Genomic DNA, 23,953 nt, shown 5'->3' with positions numbered 1-23,953 from the left:
AAAATGTGTCAAAGCCGCCAGCAGTCTTAACCTTTCAAACGGGATCTTCTTAAACTCCGACTCCCTCACGTAATCAATCACCTGCTTCTGCGTGCGCCCGCTGCCGAGACAAGTACAGGGGAGACAATAATGAGGTTTTTCAGGCAGAGCTGTGGCAGACTGTGAGGTGATATGGCGGGCCTGCTGAGAGGTGCTTTATAACCCACTGAAGGTACCTGAAACGAAATGACGATCCCCGAGACATGAGCACCGGCTTACGCTTGGGTTTGGGCTCCTCAAAAAGGCGGAAAAAGGCATGGTACTCGACGGCAATCTTCCAAAAGACTTTACAGCAGTCTCGGCTGGCCATTAGGAACTCCAGCGTGTCCTGGTATGAGCTCTGAGGACAAAACACAATTTCAAAACTAAAAATTAACCTTTAATTAAGTTCTGTATCTTACCTTATCACGTACATTCAGGTCCGGCCGCAATTTGATAAGAAATCGTTTCCTCTTGAAGCTCAGTTTACGCACTCTGGACCAGTTGAAGGCGTTGATCTTGGTATGTCCCTATAATAATACAACAGAACGTAAAACTATAAAAACAAATGCAAGTGAAATGGATTTCGCAACTTGACTCTCTTTGTTATTGATGAATGTGTTCTTGAACTCAACTAAGCCCCAAGCACTTTTCTCCAAAAATAATAATATAAAACATTGAATCAAACAAGTAGAGACTCTTTCACCATTGCCTTTATCTAATTGTTGCCATGAGCAGAACTAACCTGAAAGACCAGGACGCCTGTGTGTGCCACTGCTAAGCTCAGACTTGACCCCTCCCGATCCTTGGCGGAGTGGAGACGAATCCCGTACATTTCCAACCTCCGAGCCACCTCCAGTAAATGATAGTCCGATTCTGCTGGTGTTTGACCTCTGGAACAAAACCAAAATCAGTTAATTCTGTTTCCTTTTGAAGTGACTGATTTAAAAGATAAAAAGAAGCTGAGTTTGTCAGTAATTTAAACTGACAACACAACTTTCTACATTTAACTGGGTTTGAAAATGTAAATGGCACAATAAGAATCGTGTTGGTTGAAATGTAGTTATATTGTGCGCGGGGGGATAAAAATAGCTGGCGTATTCTATTATCTTAACTCTGCAATCTTAAGTCCAGAAGTATTTGCCCCATGCTGTAAGTGGAAAGCAAGTATTTTGTTGAAATGCAAACAAACGTTTAGACATGCACACACAATTTTCCTCTGTGCAGTTCTTGCTGACTCTGTAGATTAAACTCATTATGGCATTTAGACGGAAACAACAACCACTTATCACTGAAGTTTAGCGAAACGAAAAAGGAATCCTAATAGGAATATGCGTGTCCATCTTAAACACTTTGCAGAAGAGGAGGTAAGACACCAATAAGGTAGAGTTTAGCTGCTGGTCAAATGTTGTGAAGCCATGTGTGAGATTTAGTGGTAAATTGTGAGGAGGAGTTTTGGACTGTTTCCAATAATACTGTGCTGAAAGCATAGCAACAGGCAAATCATGAGAGGAGTGGATAAAAGAAAGGCTCCAGTGCACAGGAATGCACCAACAGGCCGCCTGCAATAAAGATACGAGGATCTGACACAGCTGCATCCAGGCTTTAGAGTTTTGAACAGAAGAACATAGTTTGGATTGAAAACGGTTACAAATTCAAACAGGTACGCTCTACCGGTAATACTACAAAGGTGATGTGGCTTGTTAAGTCGCAATACCTTAAATTCGGCTCACAGCAACAAGGTTTTGGGCTGAAACAATTCTTTGGAGATAACTTGAACCTTAAGTAATGTTAAACTGGAAAAACTGATCGTAAAAATGAATAACACAACAAGTGAATAAGTGCTTGAATAAAGTAGTATATAATCTTAAAATAAGAAAAAGTATTTTCTCACTCCTGCTCTTGAAATAAGATACAACCTACTTGTTATAATGGCAGTAAAAATATTCTAAAAGATGGATAAATTCTGCTTAATTTCAGAGTTATTACTGCCGAGAAGTTGCCTTTTTAAATTATGTAGTTTTTTTGTTGTAAATTCTACTGCAAATAATAAACGTTGGTACTACCCTTTTCAAATACACTACTACTACTTTCACAACTATTGAAATCTGATTTACAAACAAGATTTAAAAAAAAGTATAAATAAACTAGGAAATGCACACAATAACTAATCGAGTAAAGGACACCATAACCAGAGGCCTTTCAGTACTTTTTCATACGCCACAGTTAAACTCCAAAAGGACAAGCTTAAAAAAATCCTTGTTCTTGCTCACACACGAGGAGAGCAATTTGTGCTCTGTCACGGTTTCACTGACCTGATGATGTAAACTATAAAAACGCCAGTCGTGCTAGTACACGGCCTTTGATCCAGACTACACATGTTTCACTCCACTGACTCACATATGCTTTGAGTGAAACTCCATGATCTTGTCGATAAGGGACATTTGATCTGGGATGTACGAGTTGTTGAGGAGGTGTGACCGGCACTGGCTCTCCTCGAAGTCCCCGATCTCAGCTGAGAACAGAGGAAAAGAGAAGTTTAAACCATCGTCTTCAGTTACAGTTGCAGTTATCACCAGTGCTTTATTAACAGCACATCACTGTAGCTGTGCAGGGGTTTACATTATTTGGGGACGAAACTTTACCTACGCTTGGGACAACAGCACAAAAGGTTTACTAGATGCATATGTACCCTCTGTTAATAGATAATAAACCATATCAGATCAAACTAAACATTCCATATGACCCTGTGCATTATGTAACATTAAACTTTAACGTCTGACATGATATGCATTCGAAGTCTACACAATAACCATAACAACCATTGCTAAATCCTAAGTAGTACTCAGTTTTGTTGCTTAAGTAAAAGTACATTTACAGGAGGAAAAGATACTTAAGGAAAAAAGTATCACATACAATAATCTACTTAGTATTGAGGAGTAATGCGTACTTCACACAGATGTTAGAAGTCAAAAGTCAGGTCATTTTTATTTAGATCATATTGTTTGTTCAATATGTCATAAAGTGCTTAAAAATATACAGAAAACGAATTGGAAAGCCGTAGAAAGTACATATATCAGCTGCTCAAATGCAGTGATCTGAAGGTAAAAAGTATCAAATTCAAAATGTTATGAAGTAAAAGATGTACGTAAATAAGAACAGTAATTTTACTTTTGTACTTGTTAGACCTTAACCACTGATAATTCTAAGTCAATGAGTAAAAATCTGTATGATACTTTATAACTATTTATAGTAGTTTAAAATACTGTTTATTACATTACACCGTGTTGATCCACTGTCATAAAAGAGGCCCTTTGTAGAATCTGAGTTCCCTTTTTCCCCATGGTCAAATAAAACTGATTTGATCTAGACATTCTTTCTACATCTATAATGAAAACGTGTTGTATTTGATCACCATGGCACCCGTTTTTATCCCAACAACTCTGAAATGTCAGCTTATAAAAATATCCAGTTTTCTTTGACAAGGCGACGTCACACGTGCTCTTTCTGCTGGGGCTTGTGATTGAAAGGTATCCATGGCAACGCAAAGATAATCGATTTGGAACAAGGCGCTGAGGGCTGTCTCGTGATGAGTAAGAAGAAAGAATGTCTGATTTGCTGTTACTTTGCTCTAAATACTGACTTACACTGGATAATATGGGAAACCAAGAGCGCAGCGCTGGTGTCGTTGCACGTCAGACGACCACAAGAAATATCGTGCTTGATCTGAAGGGCGAATAAATATCTGAAAAAAAGAATATATTTCACATGTTGGTGTGTCTTTTAATACGTTAAATGAAACAAAAAGGTTATATTCACTTGTAATTCGTGTTAGATGTAAATAACCACGTCCTCCACAGTCTTTCTACAGGTTCTTATCACAATACACTTTTTATACATATATTTTCTGCATATAAAATCCATCTCAATTTGTAAAAGCTGACTTAATTTAATAACAATAACCGCCTGCCTCTCTGATATGTATGCATGTTAGAAATCACCACATGTATTTCTTTTCCTGTATCGTGTTTCTCTAGACTATAAAATATGGCTATTAAATGAGCTTGATCCTTGTGCAGAACAGAGAATAATTGACTCATTCGGATCTCCGGAGAGGCGTGAATCGTAAACATGGCAGCCATGACATGTGAAGTGAAGCGTTCGACACAGGAGCCAGAGCACATGTTTCAATCATGCGTCTTGAGTAGTGCTTTGCCACATCTAACATCCTTTTCATCAACAAACTGTGTGTAAATGCTAGTTTACCCATCATACAAGAAGACATGCTGGCATTACATACGGGGCTAAATATAGAAACATACTGTTCATGGAGGATGGGACGTTACCTTGTTAGTTCTTCAAGTAACTGAGTGTGGTCGGGAGGAAAGAACTTCACAGCAAATCTCAGGGTGATGTGTTTTGGCCCTGCATAAATGACATTATTAATTGTGGAAAAATGGGAACACATCAACAAAAGACATTGCAATAAAAAGCTTGGTTATAAGTGTACTTACGTCTGAGCTGGTTTACAATAGGCTTAATGTGATCTAACCAAACCTAAAAATAAGTAAACAAATTAGTGGAATTATTCATCCTTACATTTTTTGCTATATCAAACTAATTAGATTCTATTTCAGCCTCTCAGTTAGATCCTAAAAGCCAGAATTGCTAACTATTCGCTCAACAGCCCCCCTTTTTCTAATATTTTTCCAATAATAGGATATTTTTAATATTTTTCAAAAACCTACCATCATCTTTTGAGGGTTCTGAAACTCCAGGCCAAAGTAGTCTCCTTCAATGAGGTTCATGTGTGAGCACACCAAGTCCAACAGCGTTTTTCCTGGGGCTTTTTTCTGCAAAAACACAAAGAAACATGTTCATTACTTTTACATTTAAGAAAAAGATAGCATGCACACCGCTATATATCTACAACAGGCACCGCATGACACAAACTAGGAGACAAAAGCACAACAGCAACAAAAGCCTGCTGTTTTCTGTGGCCCTGTCAAACTGTGATGGTTATCGTCACCAGAACAGACGACACCGCTGCCCCGGGCTTGCCCTCTTGCCCCCGGCTCGCTCTCACCCGCCTCCCCCCTGTGGTGCTCCAAACACTGAGCTCATCAGACTCTATGGGCTGCTAAAAGACCTCCAGTTAACTTCTGCTTTGATTTGGTTTGCAGTGTCACTTACTGTCAAAGGAGTTTAGGTGGGATTTAGGGTAACCAACGGTGTCCACAGTGCATTACAAGATTGAGCACGATAGCAAGCAACAACACACGAAAACACGCGCAGATATCAGTCCATTTAAGGTCAGGGATGTTCAGCTCACATGCAGTATCTACCATGATCACACACGACACAGCAAGGTCATATACACAAGTACTACGGAAATATATACGACGATATTGTGCAAATATCACATTCACTTTATGTATAATCACTACAAAAACCAAAGCAAATGAAGATTAATTGGGGAGAAAACATGTAATAAGAATTAAATACAAACAATGATTTCCTCTTTGCACAGCTTGCTGCTTGTTCAAATGCATTCAACTTCAGTTCCACAATTCACATACGGTATATTACTGAGAATAAAGTAAGCTTATTTGTCAGTAAAAAATGTAGGAAGTGATATTGTTCCAAGCATAATCTTTCCTTTGAGTCCTGTGGCTAACTACAGTCTTTACGGGCCGCTTCTCATTAAGGAAAGAACATCCCACAACTGGCGACCAGCTGTTTCCATACGGTGAGTGTTCTGATGAGAAAACCCACGAGACAGACGGCCGCAGGGGAAGTACCACCAGCCAAAATGCGCCTTTTGTACAGATATTCAACACTATTCACAGATATGAGAAAACACACACACACGCACGTACATTTATGAAGTTTTAAGTCTAAAACTCAAAAAGTATTATCAATTTGAGCCACATTTCAGTAGTGTATACAAGACATTTACAAAAGAAAACAATCCCAGTTCATGGTTTGTATTTTGTTCCTAATATGGCGTCATAATTTGAAAGGTTATTGGTCATGATCTACAGAAAATCATTATTTCCTCTGTACAAATGCAATAGGGCTAGACAAATGCCTTATCAAAATCAAATATAAAATGCCTTTAAGTATATTAATTTCCTGACCATAAACAATGCAAACTTTTAATTTGCCATTTAACATAAAATAAAGTAAAAAGTCTTCATCCTAAATCTGAACTTTGCTCCAAACATGCTTTTACAGTACTAACCTCTCAATTAAAAAGACCCAAGCTGATCACTGACTATTTGAACCGATTGAATCTCGATCTCAATAAAATTTTGTTCAGTTGCACAGCCCTGAATACGGCTTCATCCAGATATAACTCTATTTGAATATAAAAAACATGAAATTGCCACTGTAGCACAAACAACTCTACAGTTTGATTTTTCAACATTTAACTATTTTGTATTTAAGAAGAACCTTTTGTAGAAGTCCCACGCCCCCTCACATTCAGATAACTTTATTCATCCCAAAAAAGGGCAATTAAAATCATACACAATCATTCACAACCAACACAATGGAGTGTCACATGTGTCAGTTCAGGAGGTAAAGAACAGTTGCCAAATTAAACTAGTAGTTTCAGACATAATAACACTGTGATGAGGGGGAAATGTTACTGAATAAAAGCAATGTGAGTGACTGTCCTGTACAAATGAGGGTCAGAGTGAAGAGTGAAGTGTGAAGTGACAGGAGCCATGAGGAGAAGGGTCAGCATCAGCCCCTGATAAGAGCCGCTCGGCTGTAGATTAAAGCAGCTGTTTCCTGAGAAGTGAAGCTGCCATTTGACGCTGCTGCAGCCACACAATAACGTCACTGTTGCTAACGAAGCAAAAGACAGATTCACTGTGGATTTACGGGAATCCGTTTACGGTTAAGTATTTCAATTACCCAAGTGAGGGTAAAGAAGATTCTGTAGAAGTCTTGCAAAAGAATGATCAGAACATGAACAGAGGAAGATTGTGAAATAATAAATGTGCCTCTGGAAGATTTTCAGGCAACAGCATGTGACACCATTTCTTTTTTTTTTCTCTTTTTACTGTATCATCAAGTACAGTATTTATATTATTAAACTGTCAGACATCTCCATCACTAAAAGAGGTACGCTTTTAAGAAAATGCAGAACCCTTAACTTGTAAAAACGTAAAAATATAGTATCCATCTGTGAACTTAAACTTAATGATTACAGTTAGGTTTATCTGAGGCCAGAACTGAATCAATGAAACGTTTATTGCACCAAAGAGAATTTGTCTTGCACATGAGAGCACATAAAATCATTACACAAGGTAGAAAATATTGTAGTTGAAAATGAAGTGATAAAAAAGATATGGAGTTAGAATTATAAAGATAATTGATATGGATCTACCTATTGCAGCTGGTGTAGGATATCACTATTTCTTACATGTTCAGAATTCCTTAAATCCAATAGCAATGGAGTCATTTTTTCCACACCTTTAGAACTGTAAAACATTGTAGGAATTCAAGGCACTTCTGTGAACCTTTGAACTGGTTTACTGGCTTTCCATTCCAGGAAATGAGTGGGGGAAAAAAGCATATAATGATGACAATTTTGCATCTCTTTTCCATTAAACTCATCAAATGACCTGACACAGACAAGCATGAACCTTATGCTACGTCTGGTTCAGCAGATGACATTCTTTCACCACGCAAAAGGCCAAGAAAATGTCACAGCCTCCTTTTTACAATCTATAAAATCTGTGCAGTCCATACCCGAGTGGCTGCTTCCCGAGTGGAGGCATAAACGGTGATCCGGTCGCTTGGATTTTCTTGAGAAGGGATCTTTTTGGTTCATTAGCCCAGCGCACTGGCTCTTGGGATGCTACTACTGTTTACATGTGTATGAGTGCTAGCAGACTGCATCGCTGCTCTGACCTCGCCACGGCTCAGCTCACGGTGAAAGGCTAAATAAAGATGACAGCCATGTCTACACACAGGGTTCTTCCTCCTGAGGGTAGATGGTTGTACAGTGCACCCCCATGCGCCCCACCTCTTACCATTAAAGGGGCCGCGGCACATGCCAAATAGAAAAGGCACAGGGTTGGACGTTAAATAACACTGTGTTCGTGCTACTGTTCCCCTGAAGGAGTTGTTGGCACGGTCCGTCACATTCACAATGCACTGGCACGCGTCCACATTTCACCAAGGGGAAACGAAAGGTATAAAGTGGACTATAAATTAAGGCTACGCTTTATGAAAAACAAAGGAATTCACACAAAAAAAGCTGTATCAAACACATTCCAGTACAGAGTCTTGCAATTGAAGCATCATTTCACATACGCAATGGCCTTGGGGAAAGTGCTAATACATAAGATAATCCACGTTTTCCTTGTCCTCACTTATGTGTTGCAGTAATGTCATTAGATTTTACAACATATTTTTAAAATCTGGAAATTCACATCAGTGACAATTGTGACTAATTGTGACATAAAAAAGCAAAAGTCTTATTTTGACAGCACCGACTCTAAAACACATACAAGAAGACCTTTCATAACAGACACTGAAAGCATTATTAAATCAAAATGCAGAAAAAGAATACACGTTCTGATTCTGATCATTAATACTTAAAAACGTAAATATTCTCTTTCTCGAGGCCTTCAGAAACCATATTACAGCATTTATTTGGTTGAAAATGTATGCTACACAAAAAGCCGACAGCTAAAACAATCATTAGTCACAGAAGTATAAAATACACTTATCGAATCCTTGTGGTTTCCCAGAATCCTTTTGAACTCAATGGATCCACATATGAAATATAAGGACTTAAAAGACTTGACGTATCTTCTTCCTGACTCGGGGGTCATCTCACAAAGACCACCCCCCCACTGTTCAGCCATACCTGACTGATAACAACACAGTCTTTGAACAGTGGGAGATGGCCTTGACATTCAGCAACATTGCAGGAAGCAGATTAAGGTCAGTGATGAAAAGATCCATTTGAACACGGAAATAAGCAAATAAAAAGTGTGAAAAGGTCAGGTTTTGGATTCTGGCTATTTCTGAGACAAACAAGCTTAAGGCAGTCGGAAAGGCGCATTTCAAAGTATTATCAAAAAGAACTGACTATTGACATGAACAGAACAAGCCCGGTGGGTATTGAAAAGTTATGAAATTACCAATCATGTGCCTAATATTAAGGACTATGACCAAAGCAAGCAATAAGAGATTTAACATGCAAAGCTCTGCAGATGAAAGGTGGGGGACCAGACTTTATTTTTGTAAATGAGTGCAACTTTGATATTTACAAAAGGTTATAATTTTATACAAAGCAGGGCTGCTAGAATAATTGCAATTGAATCAAAATTGCAATTTGAATGTTTGTAATTAGCAGATTGCTTATTCTGCATATAAGCTGCTGAGCCTTCTTCTTCTTCTTTGATGTTTTATAGCGGTTTGTATCCATAAAGTGTTACACCTACTGTAGTCGTAGCTCTTCAAATTATGTGTTTTACGCTATACTGTAAAAAAAAAAAAAAAGGAGAGAGAAAGAGAAAGAAAAGAGAGTGAAAGAGAGAGAGAAACAGCTCACACACTGATTTCTGCACAACATCCTGTAGTTTCCAGTAATTACGGGATGCTGAAAAAAGAACCTTGAACATAATCGCAGTTACATTTTTTCCCTCAAATTGTGAAGTGTTTAAGAGAAATAGGATAAAAATGTTAAATAGGTCGTCAGCTTTTGTATGAATGTATTTATTTATTGTTTTGTAGCTCTACAGTCTATTTTATTGCACTACTTGCATCAGCTAAAGAAACACTTTCAGCCACGCTTATCTTATTGCATCATAAATCTATTTGATGGGCCAGCCATGATCAAAAAGCCTTATTGGATGCATTCAATAATTAAATGATATCTCTCCTGCAGTCAGATGCTTTTTATGCCGAGTGAGGCTATTTGCATGTGCCAGCCCGAGCGCACTGTAAGGGAATGGCAGGACGGGGAGGTCATGGTATCCAGGCTGATTGAGATTCAGCTCAGGCACTACAGAGGTTCCCAGGGTGACTCCAGAAGTGCAGGGGGAGCCGAGAAAGAGAGAGGAGGGACTGATAATACTGTCCGAGGCTCAGCCGGACGTGTGGCTACGCATATGTTAGCAACACTAATGAGCAGCAAATGATCGTACTGGATGACACTTCAGCACCGCTTTGATCGTGGAGAGCAAACAAGGGAGGGAAAGACCAAGGGTTCACGATGCATCGGATTTTGGCAACTCGTTCAGGGGTGAATTCTCCATCCACATTGACCATACGCAATGGTTAGAGCAACAGATCTGTTTTAAATCTTTCAGTTTTCAAAAGTAGTGAAAATAGATCAAACAAAACATCTTACCTCACTGACACGACCAGGAAATAAACAATTTCTATGAATATAATAAAGGAACGAGGTACTGATTTTGGTTTCTACTTCAATGGAAAATGCTCATTTGTCAAGGCTACAAAGACCTTACTACACAATTAAAAGCCCCTAAAACATTTCTTCCTCCACTGCGCTCCATTTGCAGCTCCGTTGTGAAAATACACTGTCAGAGAACAGACCTAAAAGGTATTTATTTTTTCTATATAATTGAAATGAGGCCATATTATCACATACAAAAACATTTAATGCCAGCAAATGTTGCAAGGCTGGTTTTCCGTCCAGAGACAGAATGGGGCAACGATGGACATTTCAAACGGACCAAAAATACATTTTTAACCAACATAGGGACTTACAAAGATGTTTAATAAGGTCAAAAGTTACTTAGTTCTCCTTTAAACTGGTTAGGTATGTTTTTGTGTGCTTGTATTTTGTACACTGTATTGAGATTTTAATACATTTGAATTACTGTAAAGCACATTATTATATTATTATATTGTATTACGCTGTGTATGAACTGAACTATACAAATACTTTTTGCGTTCTTGTTAGATTTGTTTATTTGCCCATGTCTTGGTGAACAATATGTGACATAAACTCAAATATTAATGTTATACAGCCTCAAAGCCTGAAATGTTCCACAGAATGGCATTAAACATCTCCACAGAGACAAGCAGTGGATCCTACCAGCCAAAGTTACAGGTCAGATCTGTGGCGAGGCAAGCCCGCTTTAATACATGCATGATGAATCATTTCAGCGCCACACTGTGGAGCGTTTCAAGAAAAGTAGAAGCATCTCCATGGAAACAAGCCAATTGCCAACCTTTCACCAGAAAAGTTACATTGTGCAGCTTAAAAAAGAATACACTGCGATTATATGACTCTATTCTGGGTTTTGTCTCCTTTTCCATTAGTGGAGCTCCAGATGAAAAGTGACAAGAGAGAATGAAAGTGAAAGTGGTGATCACGTCATCACAGTTGTCAAGGCCGTTCTGTCACACCAGCCGGCCCCGCGGAGACGGCAAGGACAAGCATGCAAATAATGTCCCTGAATTCAATAGAGGTTGAATCTGAGATAGAGGTGGTTCCCTCAGCATCACCCACTTTAAATAGTCCCCCTCCATCCCACAACCCCCCATTGGACTGCAAGAAACATTGATTTAGCATAAGGAATAATTAAGTGAGCCGTTGTGGTCATTGTGCTGGTGTGTGGAGACCTCCCACTGGAGACCGTACGTCAGGGGAAAGGGCAACGTGTTGGTGCAGGATCAGGTTTATTAAGATAGAGAACTCGTCCACCAACCCAAAGGTCAAAGGTTCAGTTCCCGCTCTCTCATTGTGCGACAGCAATAGATGTTAGCTTCATACACAAGCCAACGTTATGTACAGTATGTGTAAGTGTGGGTGGATGGTGGTGATTGGAGGGTATTGGCAGCCTCGCTTCAGTCAGTCTGCCCCAAAACAGCTGTGGCCTGGTCTGAAACTAACACTCACACTCATAAGTATTTGGTTTTAATATTAGTTTGAGTATAAATCATTGATTAGCGTCTGGGCATCAACCCTTTTCTGAATTATGGGATCTTGATCTGCACTTCAAAACCAGTCTAATCCACAGTGGAATTTTAAGTCACAAATCATAACTAATAAATACTCATAACTCAAATAATCATAACTGTATTTGAGCCAAATAACAAGCTTCCCTATCTAGAATATAAGAGGTAATATAAAACTATATTCTCCAGTAGGTTTTGCATGCATTAGGCCAGTTTCCCAGATTTACCACAGGAATACATGGCTCAGGGTGTTTAAGGTGAGAGGAATTACCAGAGAAGGTGTCCTCTTTTCACTCGCTCTGCTGAAACTGGCAGTGAAATGTGACTCTCGCTGGTTAGACTCACAGACACGCCAGAGCTGGGATTACTGTCACTCACACGGAGGGAGAAGATTCACTTTATATTCAAGTAAGAAGTACTTTGTGTTCGGCCAAGGTGATTAAAGGACAGAATAATACATGTGAAATGAACCTTTGATGAATAAAACAGTGTCCACGCCTCAACTTTATAATTTGTCCAATGGAAGAGTTTTTTCAACCTACATTTCTGGAGTCATATGAGGATCTTTTTTAAATATTTGACAAGGTCCCCAAATTGATATAATAGTTATTTCCATGATTGTGTAAACATACAGTCACCTCTGTATACAGTAACCTGCTTCATTGTTAGAAATCATGACATTTTGGCCCAATATATTAGAGAATTTTTACGATACTGATTAATGAAAATAAATCCGCTGACAGCACAGATATATTGTCAACCTAAATACTGCATTACTAAAGTAAAAAACAAGCTGTTCCATTGATTTTACTTAATCACTTTGAATAGCTTAACAGACAACAAATAAACAGGTAAGAATCATTGTACACATCATGTTTCTATATACAATATGTGCATATAGTTGCTCAGTTCAGCTGCTCATTTTAAAATCTATAATACATTAGATTGTCTTATACCAGTGAAACAGCTAAATGTCCACCACCACCTGCAGCACAGACAAAATGTGAACAAAGACGAAGCTAAAACTGTGAATGAGAAAACAATCAATAGGTTAATTAGGAGCCTAATTAAGCATCATGGGACAAAAAAAACCCGCGAGCTCCACCCAAGGAATAAAACACATTATGAGGAGTGACAAAATGATGCATATGAATTGGAACATTGTAAATGGAGCAATGTGATGTTTGGGTAAGCAAAGCCATCGGTGAGCAAACTGAGGGAGCCATGTTCAGTGAAAAAATAAAAAATAAATCAGTGAAAGGAGAAAACTGGCCCACAGAAAATAATTACTTTTACTTGGAGATGTTCGTCAGGCTACATAAGACCATGGCAAAAAATCCAGCTTGCACTTTTCCAAGATAAAACAAAGCCTATATCAGATGTGACACATGTAGACTCCTGTAGCAGCTGTTGAATGGGATGAAGGCCAGGTAAACACCCACACCTTGAGCCCAACTCTCTGGTCTCACAGCAGCCAGATGGGACACGGCCTTGTAGATGGATTAATGCCCAGAGTCAGTTAATTATGTGGAAGCTGAGGCGCCTTCATAACCAGCAGCTCCACGATACAGCGGCTGACATCTTGATTGGCTTAATTACTCTGATGTCTTCAGTGTGAGTGTGCAATGGGGGCATCGGGGTGTAATAATAATAGAAGCAATAATAAGAGGTTATTAAGACAAGGTGCATTAGCATGATTGGATGCATGTGTCTTTATAATATGCACGGTGTGTCTTGTAGTGAAGAGGTCTCATGGGCAGTAGGGCTGTAGGTCCTTAGGCGTTTAGTTGATGTAGCTGTTGATTGTGTCTTAGTTGAGGAAAATTTTACTACGGTCATTGTTTTATTGAGATGTAATATTTATATGAGACAACAGCCAAAAGAAGAAGAAAAGAGAAGACATGGAGTGAGTTTGCTGAAGATTTGGAAGTGAATTGTGAATTAATCTTAATCCTTAATCAACCTTTTCACATATAAACTGTATAAATATTTGTTCTTGCATGAACTCCAAGCGCTTGTGATCTTTTGACTGCAGTTTTAGTCAGAGACATAGAGATAATAGTGTTGAGAGCTTTTGTGCAGCCCCCTTTTGGTCAACTAAAATTGATCAACAGGGCATAACTTAAAATGTGGTTAACTGAATTACTGACAATATCCAGAGGCTTAAAACAATATTTTGTTGTGTGTGATTGTAGAACAACAGCACTTTTGTTTCTTGACGCTAGCATCACAAGACAGGGTTTGGGAATCCAAACACCACGTCAACCAACATATGATCTGCTCCAGAGAGACTCTGACATTCTTAAAGGGACCACACTGTGTTCTTCCATGGCAGATACCAACCGCAGATATGTCTCTTGTCCTGCTGCCCACCCCCCGTAGTAATAAATAATGACAGCTGCACATGGCTCTTTAGAGTTGAGGCCGATCAATTGGCCTTCCAGAGATTAGCTTTAAACGACTTAACCTCGACACAAGAAATCCACAGGCCACTGCCTTGTGATGTAGTTCAATTAGTGCAGCGAGCAGAAGCATGGTGCCATGATGAAGATCAGACTTGATAAAGAACATTATTTTTGATCAAATCAAGCTTTTTGAAAATTAGTCATTAAACACAAAATAAGGATTTTCAAATCACCAAAGCAAGTTCTGTTTGTGAATTCTGTACATTAGCAATGGCAATAAATCTTTTCTGATTCTGATTATTAGACAGATCATTTTATACAGGGAATTAACAGAATCAAACAAAACTACTCTCCATAATAAGTAATGTAATCAGTTTTACATTGGGCAGAGTCCGTGTCCAGAAGGTGCTTCCTCTTGATGAGGATTAAGGACAAGCTCCAAGAAACTATTTGCAGAGTGAAACAACTGCCATCAATATCACTTTGATAGGGAACTTACACTGAACAAGACATACTTGAGCACTTGTCTGTAATGTTGTGATGTGGCCACCTGACTCACACCATGTGATGGAAACTTTGCACACTTTGTTCAGTGCATTATATTCTGACACTTTCATAGATCAGATGCTACTGGAGTTATATCTATTAAACAGGCCAGTATTCTCCACATGCACGTTCTCACTGTTGGTTGTTTAGGATTACTTCTTGTCAAATCAATCACCTATCAAACTAACTAAAAAGCAGTCTGGTCGCAATCACAATTAATAATGCCATTCAAATGCTGTTCAACTGTTGCCGCGATGAACAGATCTTGTATATGTGGAATTCACTTCACACGTGTGAACATAATGTAATGTCTGATCGGTGTGTGTGATTTCAGAGGAGCGGAACCTCCTACAATAATTAGAACATCATAAAACATGCATTAGAAACTGCCTAATTTAAACCCATAGCCTCAAGCTCATGCACGAACACAAGCACCATAATAGCACACATGTTGTCTGGAGGTGAAATCGCACATCTGAGGTTGTCGTGGAAAAGTCAGGCACAAACACTCGACACAGAGTCAACTGTGCAGCAGCCGCAGCAGCTGCTGTCTCATGTCCACAGGCCACTGGGTCCAGCAGGGATCCAGCCTCTGTCACTGCAGAATACCAATGGTTTTGTCTTCCATTCAAACACACTGCCTGACTGGTAACCATGGAAACAAAAAGACGTTTGTGATATTTTAGTACTAAAATATCTGTGGGATATTCTGGAGCTGACATGAAGCACATGGTTTAGAAAAGAAGAAGTTTCACACCAAGCACCAGCTAATATTTGGACTTACAGTGCTCTTATATTGACAAAACCAAGGCTAAATATGTGTTTAGTTTTATGACTGCACCAATGAATAAAATCCAAAATCAGAACAGGACAATAGCAGGACTAAACATGAACAAACCAAAAAGAATGCAGAACTAATGCAGGTCCGAATCAGGACTGAACTATCAGCCTATAACCACAAGTTTGCATAGCACTGGTAATAATACTCAAAGGAAGGGAGGGCATCTGACATAAACATGCCAACTGCTACATTCTAAAGTGGGAAAAATAATAAAAATCATGTTACCACCCATAAAAGGAAAAGCCAGGAATGAAAGGAAAGGATGTGGCCAGAAATGTGTCCTTTACTTTATTTTCAATGTAATAATTACTGTAACTAAAGGCAACCATTTGGAGTTTAAAATGGCAAACGCCACACCCGCTTGTGCGCCCCAGATTTTCACACAAGCCAAAATTAATGCATTGGAGAAAGGGTGCAGCTCGAGGGCATGTCTAGGACTAAAGGAGGCATAATGTAAGAATGCATACATAATACATGAGCAGAGGATTAGAAACTGAGGCCTCACTTTGAGAGAAAAAGTGGATGAAAATATTGTAAACCATCATCTAAATAGATTCTGTTTCATTTACAAACAGTCCCTAAACTGCGAAACTCACAGAGCGCTCAGACTGAAATGCTATTCAAACCTCATGCTTCGAATTTCCACTTTTGCGTCACTGCAGTCATTTGAGTGTAATTCGCTAACTGAATATATTTGTATTGGGTTAAATGCTTCCATGCTGTTTGCACTGAAAAGCAGGTCAAATGTGCTTATGAAATGAGCAAATCTGATAAAAGATGCATTTCATTCAAAGTAGGTCAAAGATGATCAGAACACTAAGTCTTTAATTTGCAAAATATGAACATCAAATGCAAGAGGCCACAGTCAGTATTTTTAAGAAAAGCATATAGACATAAGCCTTAAAAATGAATGAAATGTTCATCACCAATTGTTCTTTCTCACATCAAATTCAAATTGTTCCTTTCTGTGTTTATCCAAGCTTGGGAGTGCAAGGGACTGCAGCTTGCCTCTGAAAGTCAGTGAACAGTCTGCGCTCAAATCCACAGATCCACAGAAAATCACCAATTTGTCAATCCAATCAGAAGCTGAAGCACAGACAACTTCGGGTTTGTTCCCACTTACACAGTCTCCACATCAAAATAGCAAAACCAAGACTAAAGACGAAACTAAACTTGGACTACATGAAGTCTAAACAGAACAATGGGCTCAATTCAAGACCAAATGATGACAATTTGAATGCACCCTTAAGCTCATATCTTGTTCACTGCAACAAAGGTACTGTAATATATGCAAAATACAAAACAATATACAAAAAATATATATACACTGACCAGTCCGAGATATGTGAGCGTTCACAGCCTACAGACTACAAAGTGTAGTTCCTTTCTGATCTCTCGGGTAGGATTTGCATGTAAGCACACTTGATCACGCTTTGATTCAACACAAAACTGAATTCCGAGTCCTGACCCCTCTAATCCTGCGCTGAAAAGGTTCATTCAGATAACTATTTACGAGTCAATGACGAGTTGTGAAAGCCAGTCATTTGCTGGTGGTGAGACACAGTCGAGAGCTGATCTGCCCCGAGCGGACCGCCCCCTACTGTTCGTGTGAAAGCCTGCGTCCCCAGGGACAAATCCTTTGATATCTACTAAAGGGCCATTCACACACTGCTCTTCAGCCAGGACAGGTCCGACTCTTTTGGAGTCCTGTGCGTCACTCCGTCAATAGAGAAAGGCCAGAGGGAGGCTGGCAGTTGTGATACAGGTTATAAAGCTTTAAAGATACTGTGGTGTAATGATCGGACTGAAAAGTATCGCCCTGGGCTGAGGGACAATGTTTGACTTTTGCTCATCTGTAATTGCACAAGTGTGGTAGAGCATAAATACTTTAAATACTCAATGAACTGATTTATAAGAACTGAATGAGCATTAAATGTAAAAAAATATCTATTTCACAAACAATATTTTTAGGGGATTCATTACCATTTGACCTCTGCAATCTTCCCAACTAGAATAGTGCTAAGGCAAAGACATTAACAAACTAAATTAAAGCCGCAAGCGGCATCCAACGGCCCTCGCGGGCCGCCGGCCTTCCGACGCTGCTCTCTGCATTTTATAGAGTTGGCGCAAACGCAATTGTCTAAGAACTAAGACAGTGACACATTGGACATGTACAATGCTGTGTTTAACCAGTGCAAATTAACACAAATGTCGGTCAAATGTGCAGCTCCAGCGCACAGAGACCGTGACACTTGGAATAAAAATATGGATAACTTTTGATGCTCCGCTTGTGTAGATGATTTTCCCAAAATATGAGCTTGATCGAGCTATTGCCCACAGAGGAGTTTGTTAAAGTGTGAAGTGTAAAAATGTGGTCATTTTAGAGATTTTGCGGTTTCCCCATAGGGATAACATGGGATGTTTCTGTCATCGCTACGGCTACGCTTTACAAAATATGACTTTGGCTCCCATACTTTTAATTTGGGGATGGCAAATGAGAATTGTGTGCAAAATGTCATGTCATTTGGAAAAACTCTTGTTTATAGGCCACTCTGAAGGCCAAATAGTCAGAATTCTGCGAAAAGTTTGCGGCTCAGCTGCACAGAGACCGTAAATGTTATCCATAAAATTTGAATAACTTTAGATGCCCCACTTGTCTAGAGGAGGTACACCGATTTTGAGATCGGTGGGCCAAACAAACTAGGAGGAGTTTGTTAAAGTGTGAAGCGTAAATGTGAACATTTCAAGGATTTGGCGTTTTTCCCATTTGTGACAGTATATTTGCAGCTCCACGGCACAGAGACCGTACCACTTAAAATCAAAATATGGATAACTTTTGATGCCCCGCTTGTGTAGATGATTTTCCCCAAATATGAGTTTGATCTGACAATCGCCCTAGGAGGAGTTTGTTAAAGTGTGAAGCGTAAAAATGTGGTGATTTGAGCGATTTTCCCATAAGGATAACATGGGATGTTTCTGTCATCGCTACGGTTACGCTGTACAAAATATGACTTTGGCTCTCATACTTGTATGATCAGGATGGCAAATTAGAATTGTGTGCAAACTATCATGTCATTTGGAAAAACTCTATTGTTTATAGGCCACTCTGAAGGCCAAAAAGTCAGAATTCTGGGAAACGTTTGCGGCTCCGTCGCACAGAGACCGTAAAAGTTATCCTTAAAATTTGGATAACTTTAGATGCCCCACTTGTCTAGAGGACGTACACCGATTTTGAGGTTGGTGGGCAAAACGCACTAGGAGGACTTCGTTAAAGTGTAAAACATAAAAATGTGGTAATTTGAGAGATTTTGTGGTTTTCCCATAGGGATAACATGGGAGGTTTCTGTCATCGCTACGACTACGCCGTAAAAATTTAGGCATTTTTGTGATTGGCTTTTGTGATCGGGACGGCAAAATAGAATTTTGGGTAAAGTTTAGACAATTTTGGTAAAACTAATTTTTGACCTTCAATGTTAATTTAAAGGTCACTCTGTAGGGGGCGCTATCGCGCCCATTTGAATTTTGTCACCATAAACTGGTCCAAACTAGAAAGTTTAACAACTGATTCAAATTTGGTCCTAATCGGACTGGTTTTGATCAAATGTGAGCAATTTTTAGACCTGCAATATCCCAAAATAAGTTGTCCAACTTTGTGGCTGCGCCGCACACAGACCGGTAAAGGTATCTCAAAAAATTGGATAACTTCAGATGCCCCACTTGTCCAGAGAACGTACGCCGATTTTGAAGTCGGTGGGCAAAACGCCCTAGGAGGAGTTCGTCAAAGTTTGACGTAAACAAAATGGCTAACACAGCTTGTTTTCATTTTCAAAGGAAGATGGCGGCCATAGGGTAAGTCTGGGGGCGTGGCCACAATATTTTTTTTTTTGTCCTCACGAGAGGAATGCGTGTCCCGAATTTCGTAGCTTTACGCCAAAGTTCACCTCGGGGCGTCTCCCATAGGCGCAATGTATTTTGACTTTTGTCGGTGGCGCTGTCGCGCCATTTTTTAACAAAAAAAAAAATGGCCCAGAAAAAATAAAAATTTTTGCCGATCCTGAATTTTGGGCAAAGTTTGGTGAGTTTTTGAGCATGTTCAGGGGGTCAAATTAGAGATCAAAGCGCTGAAGAAGAACAAGAAAAATAAATATAGCCGCAAGCGGCAATGATCGGCCCTCGCCACGCCGCCGCCACGCCGCAAGAGGAGGGGGCGCTAACGCGCCCCAATTGTCCTTTTATTGCGCCTACTGCTGAATCTGTGACGCTGTCACATCTTCTCCCCTTTGTTTTACCATCAAAAAGCAATTTTATTTTGAATTCTTGGCAAAATGTGCGGCTTTGCCGCACAGACACCGTGACTCTTTGAATAAAAATGTGGATAACTTTTGATGGTCCACCCCTGAAGATGAGTCTCACCAAATTTCAGGTTAATAGGGCTAACGCCCTAAGAGGAGTTTGTGAAAGTATAAAGTGTAAACATGTTCTGGCGATTTCCCCATTGGAATAACATGGAAGGTTTCGGTCACCGTTACGGCAACGCCATAACAATTATGACATGGGTCTCATTGACTTTTTTGATGGGGATGCTAAAATTGAGTTGTGTGTCAAATTTCATATAATTTCGCAAAACTAAACATTTAACCTCCATATAAAATCTGTAGGGGGCGCTGTGGCGCCAAATGAATTTATTTCACTTCAAGTGGGTTTAGGGCAAAGAGTTTAACAACTGATTCTAATTTGACGCAATTCGGACTTTATCTGCGCAAACGGCAGAAATTTTAAATATGGGAGATTTCTGAAATTCTAGCTACAGTTTGCGGCTTCGCCGCACAGAGACCGTGAGTGGTATCAATGTAATTTGGATAACTTTTGATGTCCCACTCCTCAGTAGCATTTTCACCAAATTTCAGCTTTTTAGGGCCAACGCCCTGGGAGGAGTTCGTAAAAGTACGACGTTTGGAAAAACTCCAAAATCATGTTTAGCCATTTTTGAAGCAATATGGCCGACATTTGGTTGGGCGGACGGCGTTGCCGTAATAATATTTTTTACTTCTCTTGTCACCATCTACCTCTGCGCCAAATTTCATGATTCTACGATCAGATTTTTTTTGGGTCATTTCCCATCTCTCAATGCATTTTTGGTACATTTGGGGGCGCTGACGCGCCAATTTTTTTTATTTTAGAAAAGGGAAATAGCCAGAATGTAGAGAGGCACGATTTTTAGAGGTGTGCAAATTTTTGTGACTTTTCGTCAATGTTCACTGGGTGAAAAATAGGGGGGTTGGTCCCGAGAAGAAGAAGAAGAAGAAGAAGAAGAAGAAGAAATATAGCCGCAAGCGGCAATGATCGGCCCTCGCCACGCCGCCGCCACACCGCCGCCACGCCGCAAGAGGAGGGGGCGCTAACGCGCCCCAATTGTCCTTTTATCACGCCTACTGCTGAATCTGTGACGCTGTCACATCTTCTCCCCTTTGTTTTACCATCAAAAAGCAATTTTATTTTGAATTCTTGGCAAAATGTGCGGCTTTGCCGCACAGACACCGTGACTCTTTGAATGAAAATGTGGATAACTTTTGATGGTCCTGAAGATGAGTCTCACCAAATTTCAGGTTAATAGGGCTGACGCCCTGGGAGGAGTTTGTGAAAGTCTAAAGTGTAAACATGTTCTGGCCCCATTGGAATAACATGGGAGGTTTCGGTCATCGTTACGGCAACGCCATAACAATTATGACATGGGTCTCATTGACTTTTTTGATGGGGATGCTAAAATTGAGTTGTGTGTCAAATTTCATATAATTTCGCAAAACTAAACATTTAACCTCCATATAAAATCTGTAGGGGGCGCTGTGGCGCCAAATGAATTTATTTCACTTCAAGTAGGTTTAGGGCAAAGAGTTTAACAACTGATTCTAATTTGACGCAATTCGGACTTTATCTGCGCAAACGGCAGAAATTTTAAATATGGGAGATTTCTGAAATTTTAGTTACAGTTTGCGGCTTCGCCGCACAGAGACCGTGAGAGGTATCAATGTAATTTGGATAACTTTTGATGTCCCACTCCTCAGTAGCATTTTCACCAAATTTCAGCTTTTTAGGGCCAACGCCCTGGGAGGAGTTCGTAAAAGTACGACGTTTGGAAAGACTCCGAAGTCATGTTTAGCCATTTTTGAAGCAATATGGCCGACATTTGGTTCGGGGGACGGCGTTGCCGTAATAATATTTTTTACTTCTCTTGTCACCATCTACCTCTGCGCCAAATTTCATGATTCTACGATCAGATTTTTTTTGGGTCATTTCCCATCTCTCAATGCATTTTTGGTACATTTGGTGGCGCTGACGCGCCAATTTTTTTTATTTTAGAAAAGGGAAATAGCCAGAATGTAGAGAGGCACGATTTTTAGAGGTGTGCAAATTTTTGTGACTTTTCGTCAATGTTCACTGGGTGAAAAATAGGGGGGTTGGTCCCGAGAAGAAGAAGAAAGAAAGAAAGAAAGAAAGAAAGAAAGAATAATATTCCGATGCGAAAACAATGTTTCCCATTTTTCAAATATCATAAACTATACATTTTCGGAAAGCGCTCGCGCTTTCCTACCTCATGGTGTGGGTCCCTGGTCACTGACGGGTACTTTCGATAATTTTGAGTGGGCTCCGCCCACTTTGTGTTTTTGGCCCTCTATACAGTAATAATGTTCAATTTTTGCATTACATGCTTATATGCACGGAACATGCAAGAGATGGGGAACGTATTCGTGAGCTACTTAGCGCAAATGAGTGCTTTATATGGGGATGACGACCGCTTCGCGGTCGTCATCTCAATGTAAAGTGCTCGTTTAGTGCGCACATTTGCACGGGCTTCGCCCGTTTACAACGGTAATGTTCCATTTTCCTACAACTAATTAGTATGCACGGGGCGTGCATGAGTGGAGGAGTGCGTTAGTGAGTGTTTGGAAGTGGGCGAGCGCTTCGCGCTCGATTTCGTGCGCACTACGTGCGCACTTTCGCAGCCGTGCTTCGCACGGCCTTACGAGATTAATAGGCCTCTCGCCAGCTTGTGGCGCTCGGGCCTAAATATAGCCGCAAGCGGCAATGATCGGCCCTCGCCACGCCGCCGCCACACCGCCGCCACGCCGCAAGAGGAGGGGGCGCTAACGCACCCCAATTGTCCTTTTATTACGCCTACTGCTGAATCTGTGACGCTGTCACATCTTCTCCCCTTTGTTTTACCATCAAAAAACTATTTTATTTTGAATTCTTGGCAAAATGTGCAGCTTTGCCGCACAGACACCGTGACTCTTTGAATGAAAATGTGGATAACTTTTGATGGTTCTGAAGATGAGTCTCACCAAATTTCAGGTTAATAGGGCTGACGCCCTGGGAGGAGTTTGTGAAAGTCTAAAGTGTAAACATGTTCTGGCGATTTCCCCATTGGAATAACATGAAAGGTTTCGGTCATCGTTACGGCAACGCCATAACAATTATGACATGGGTCTCATTGACTTTTTTGATGGGGATGCTAAAATTGAGTTGTGTGTCAAATTTCATATAATTTCGCAAAACTAAACATTTAACCTCCATATAAAATCTGTAGGGGGCGCTGTGGCGCCAAATGAATTTATTTCACTTCAAGTAGGTTTAGGGCAAAGAGTTTAACAACTGATTCTAATTTGACGCAATTCGGACTTTATCTGCGCAAACGGCAGAAATTTTAAATATGGGAGATTTCTGAAATTCTAGCTACAGTTTGCGGCTTCGCCGCACCGAGACCGTGAGAGGTATCAATGTAATTTGGATAACTTTTGATGTCCCACTCCTCAGTAGCATTTTCACCAAATTTCAGCTTTTTAGGGCCAACGCCCTGGGAGGAGTTCGTAAAAGTATGACGTTTGGAAAAACTCCGAAGTCATGTTTAGCCATTTTTGAAGCAATATGGCCGACATTTGGTTGGGCGGACGGCGTTGCCGTAATAATATTTTTTACTTCTCTTGTCACCATCTACCTCTGCGCCAAATTTCATGATTCTACGATCAGATTTTTTTTGGGTCATTTCCCATCTCTCAATGCATTTTTGGTACATTTGGGGGCGCTAACGCGCCAATTTTTTTTATTTTAGAAAAGGGAAATAGCCAGAATGTAGAGAGGCACGATTTTTAGAGGTGTGAACATTTTTATTTTTGTGACTTTTCGTCAA

The 23,953-nt window shown here is 40.0% G+C and overlaps 1 protein-coding gene across 4 annotated transcripts in view; it reads right to left on the bottom strand.

Moving 5' to 3' along the window:
* LOC140359606 (FERM, ARHGEF and pleckstrin domain-containing protein 1-like) overlaps positions 1 to 23,953 on the bottom strand; it is a 55,800-nt gene that overhangs the window by 12,438 nt on the left and 19,409 nt on the right. For 3 of the 4 annotated variants that reach the window (XM_072444621.1, XM_072444623.1, XM_072444624.1), the window contains exons 3-11: positions 4,767 to 4,871; positions 4,533 to 4,575; positions 4,365 to 4,443; positions 3,666 to 3,763; positions 2,419 to 2,533; positions 764 to 911; positions 441 to 548; positions 216 to 379; positions 32 to 100 (exon numbers count right to left, since the gene is read on the bottom strand). In XM_072444621.1, the coding sequence (XP_072300722.1) occupies positions 32 to 100; positions 216 to 379; positions 441 to 548; positions 764 to 911; positions 2,419 to 2,533; positions 3,666 to 3,763; positions 4,365 to 4,443; positions 4,533 to 4,575; positions 4,767 to 4,871 (929 nt within the window). The remainder of the gene's footprint in view (positions 1 to 31; positions 101 to 215; positions 380 to 440; positions 549 to 763; positions 912 to 2,418; positions 2,534 to 3,665; positions 3,764 to 4,364; positions 4,444 to 4,532; positions 4,576 to 4,766; positions 4,872 to 23,953) is intronic. The other variant, XM_072444625.1, reaches the window with a different exon arrangement.

Source organism: Eucyclogobius newberryi, unplaced genomic scaffold (genome assembly GCF_026437365.1).
Source record: "Eucyclogobius newberryi isolate DKJ021-1_F unplaced genomic scaffold, fEucNew1.0.hap1 SCAF_14, whole genome shotgun sequence".
Lineage (NCBI taxonomy): Eukaryota > Metazoa > Chordata > Actinopteri > Gobiiformes > Gobiidae > Eucyclogobius > Eucyclogobius newberryi.
Note: the sequence above shows the minus strand (reverse complement) of the source record. Positions and strands in the feature narration are given on the sequence as shown.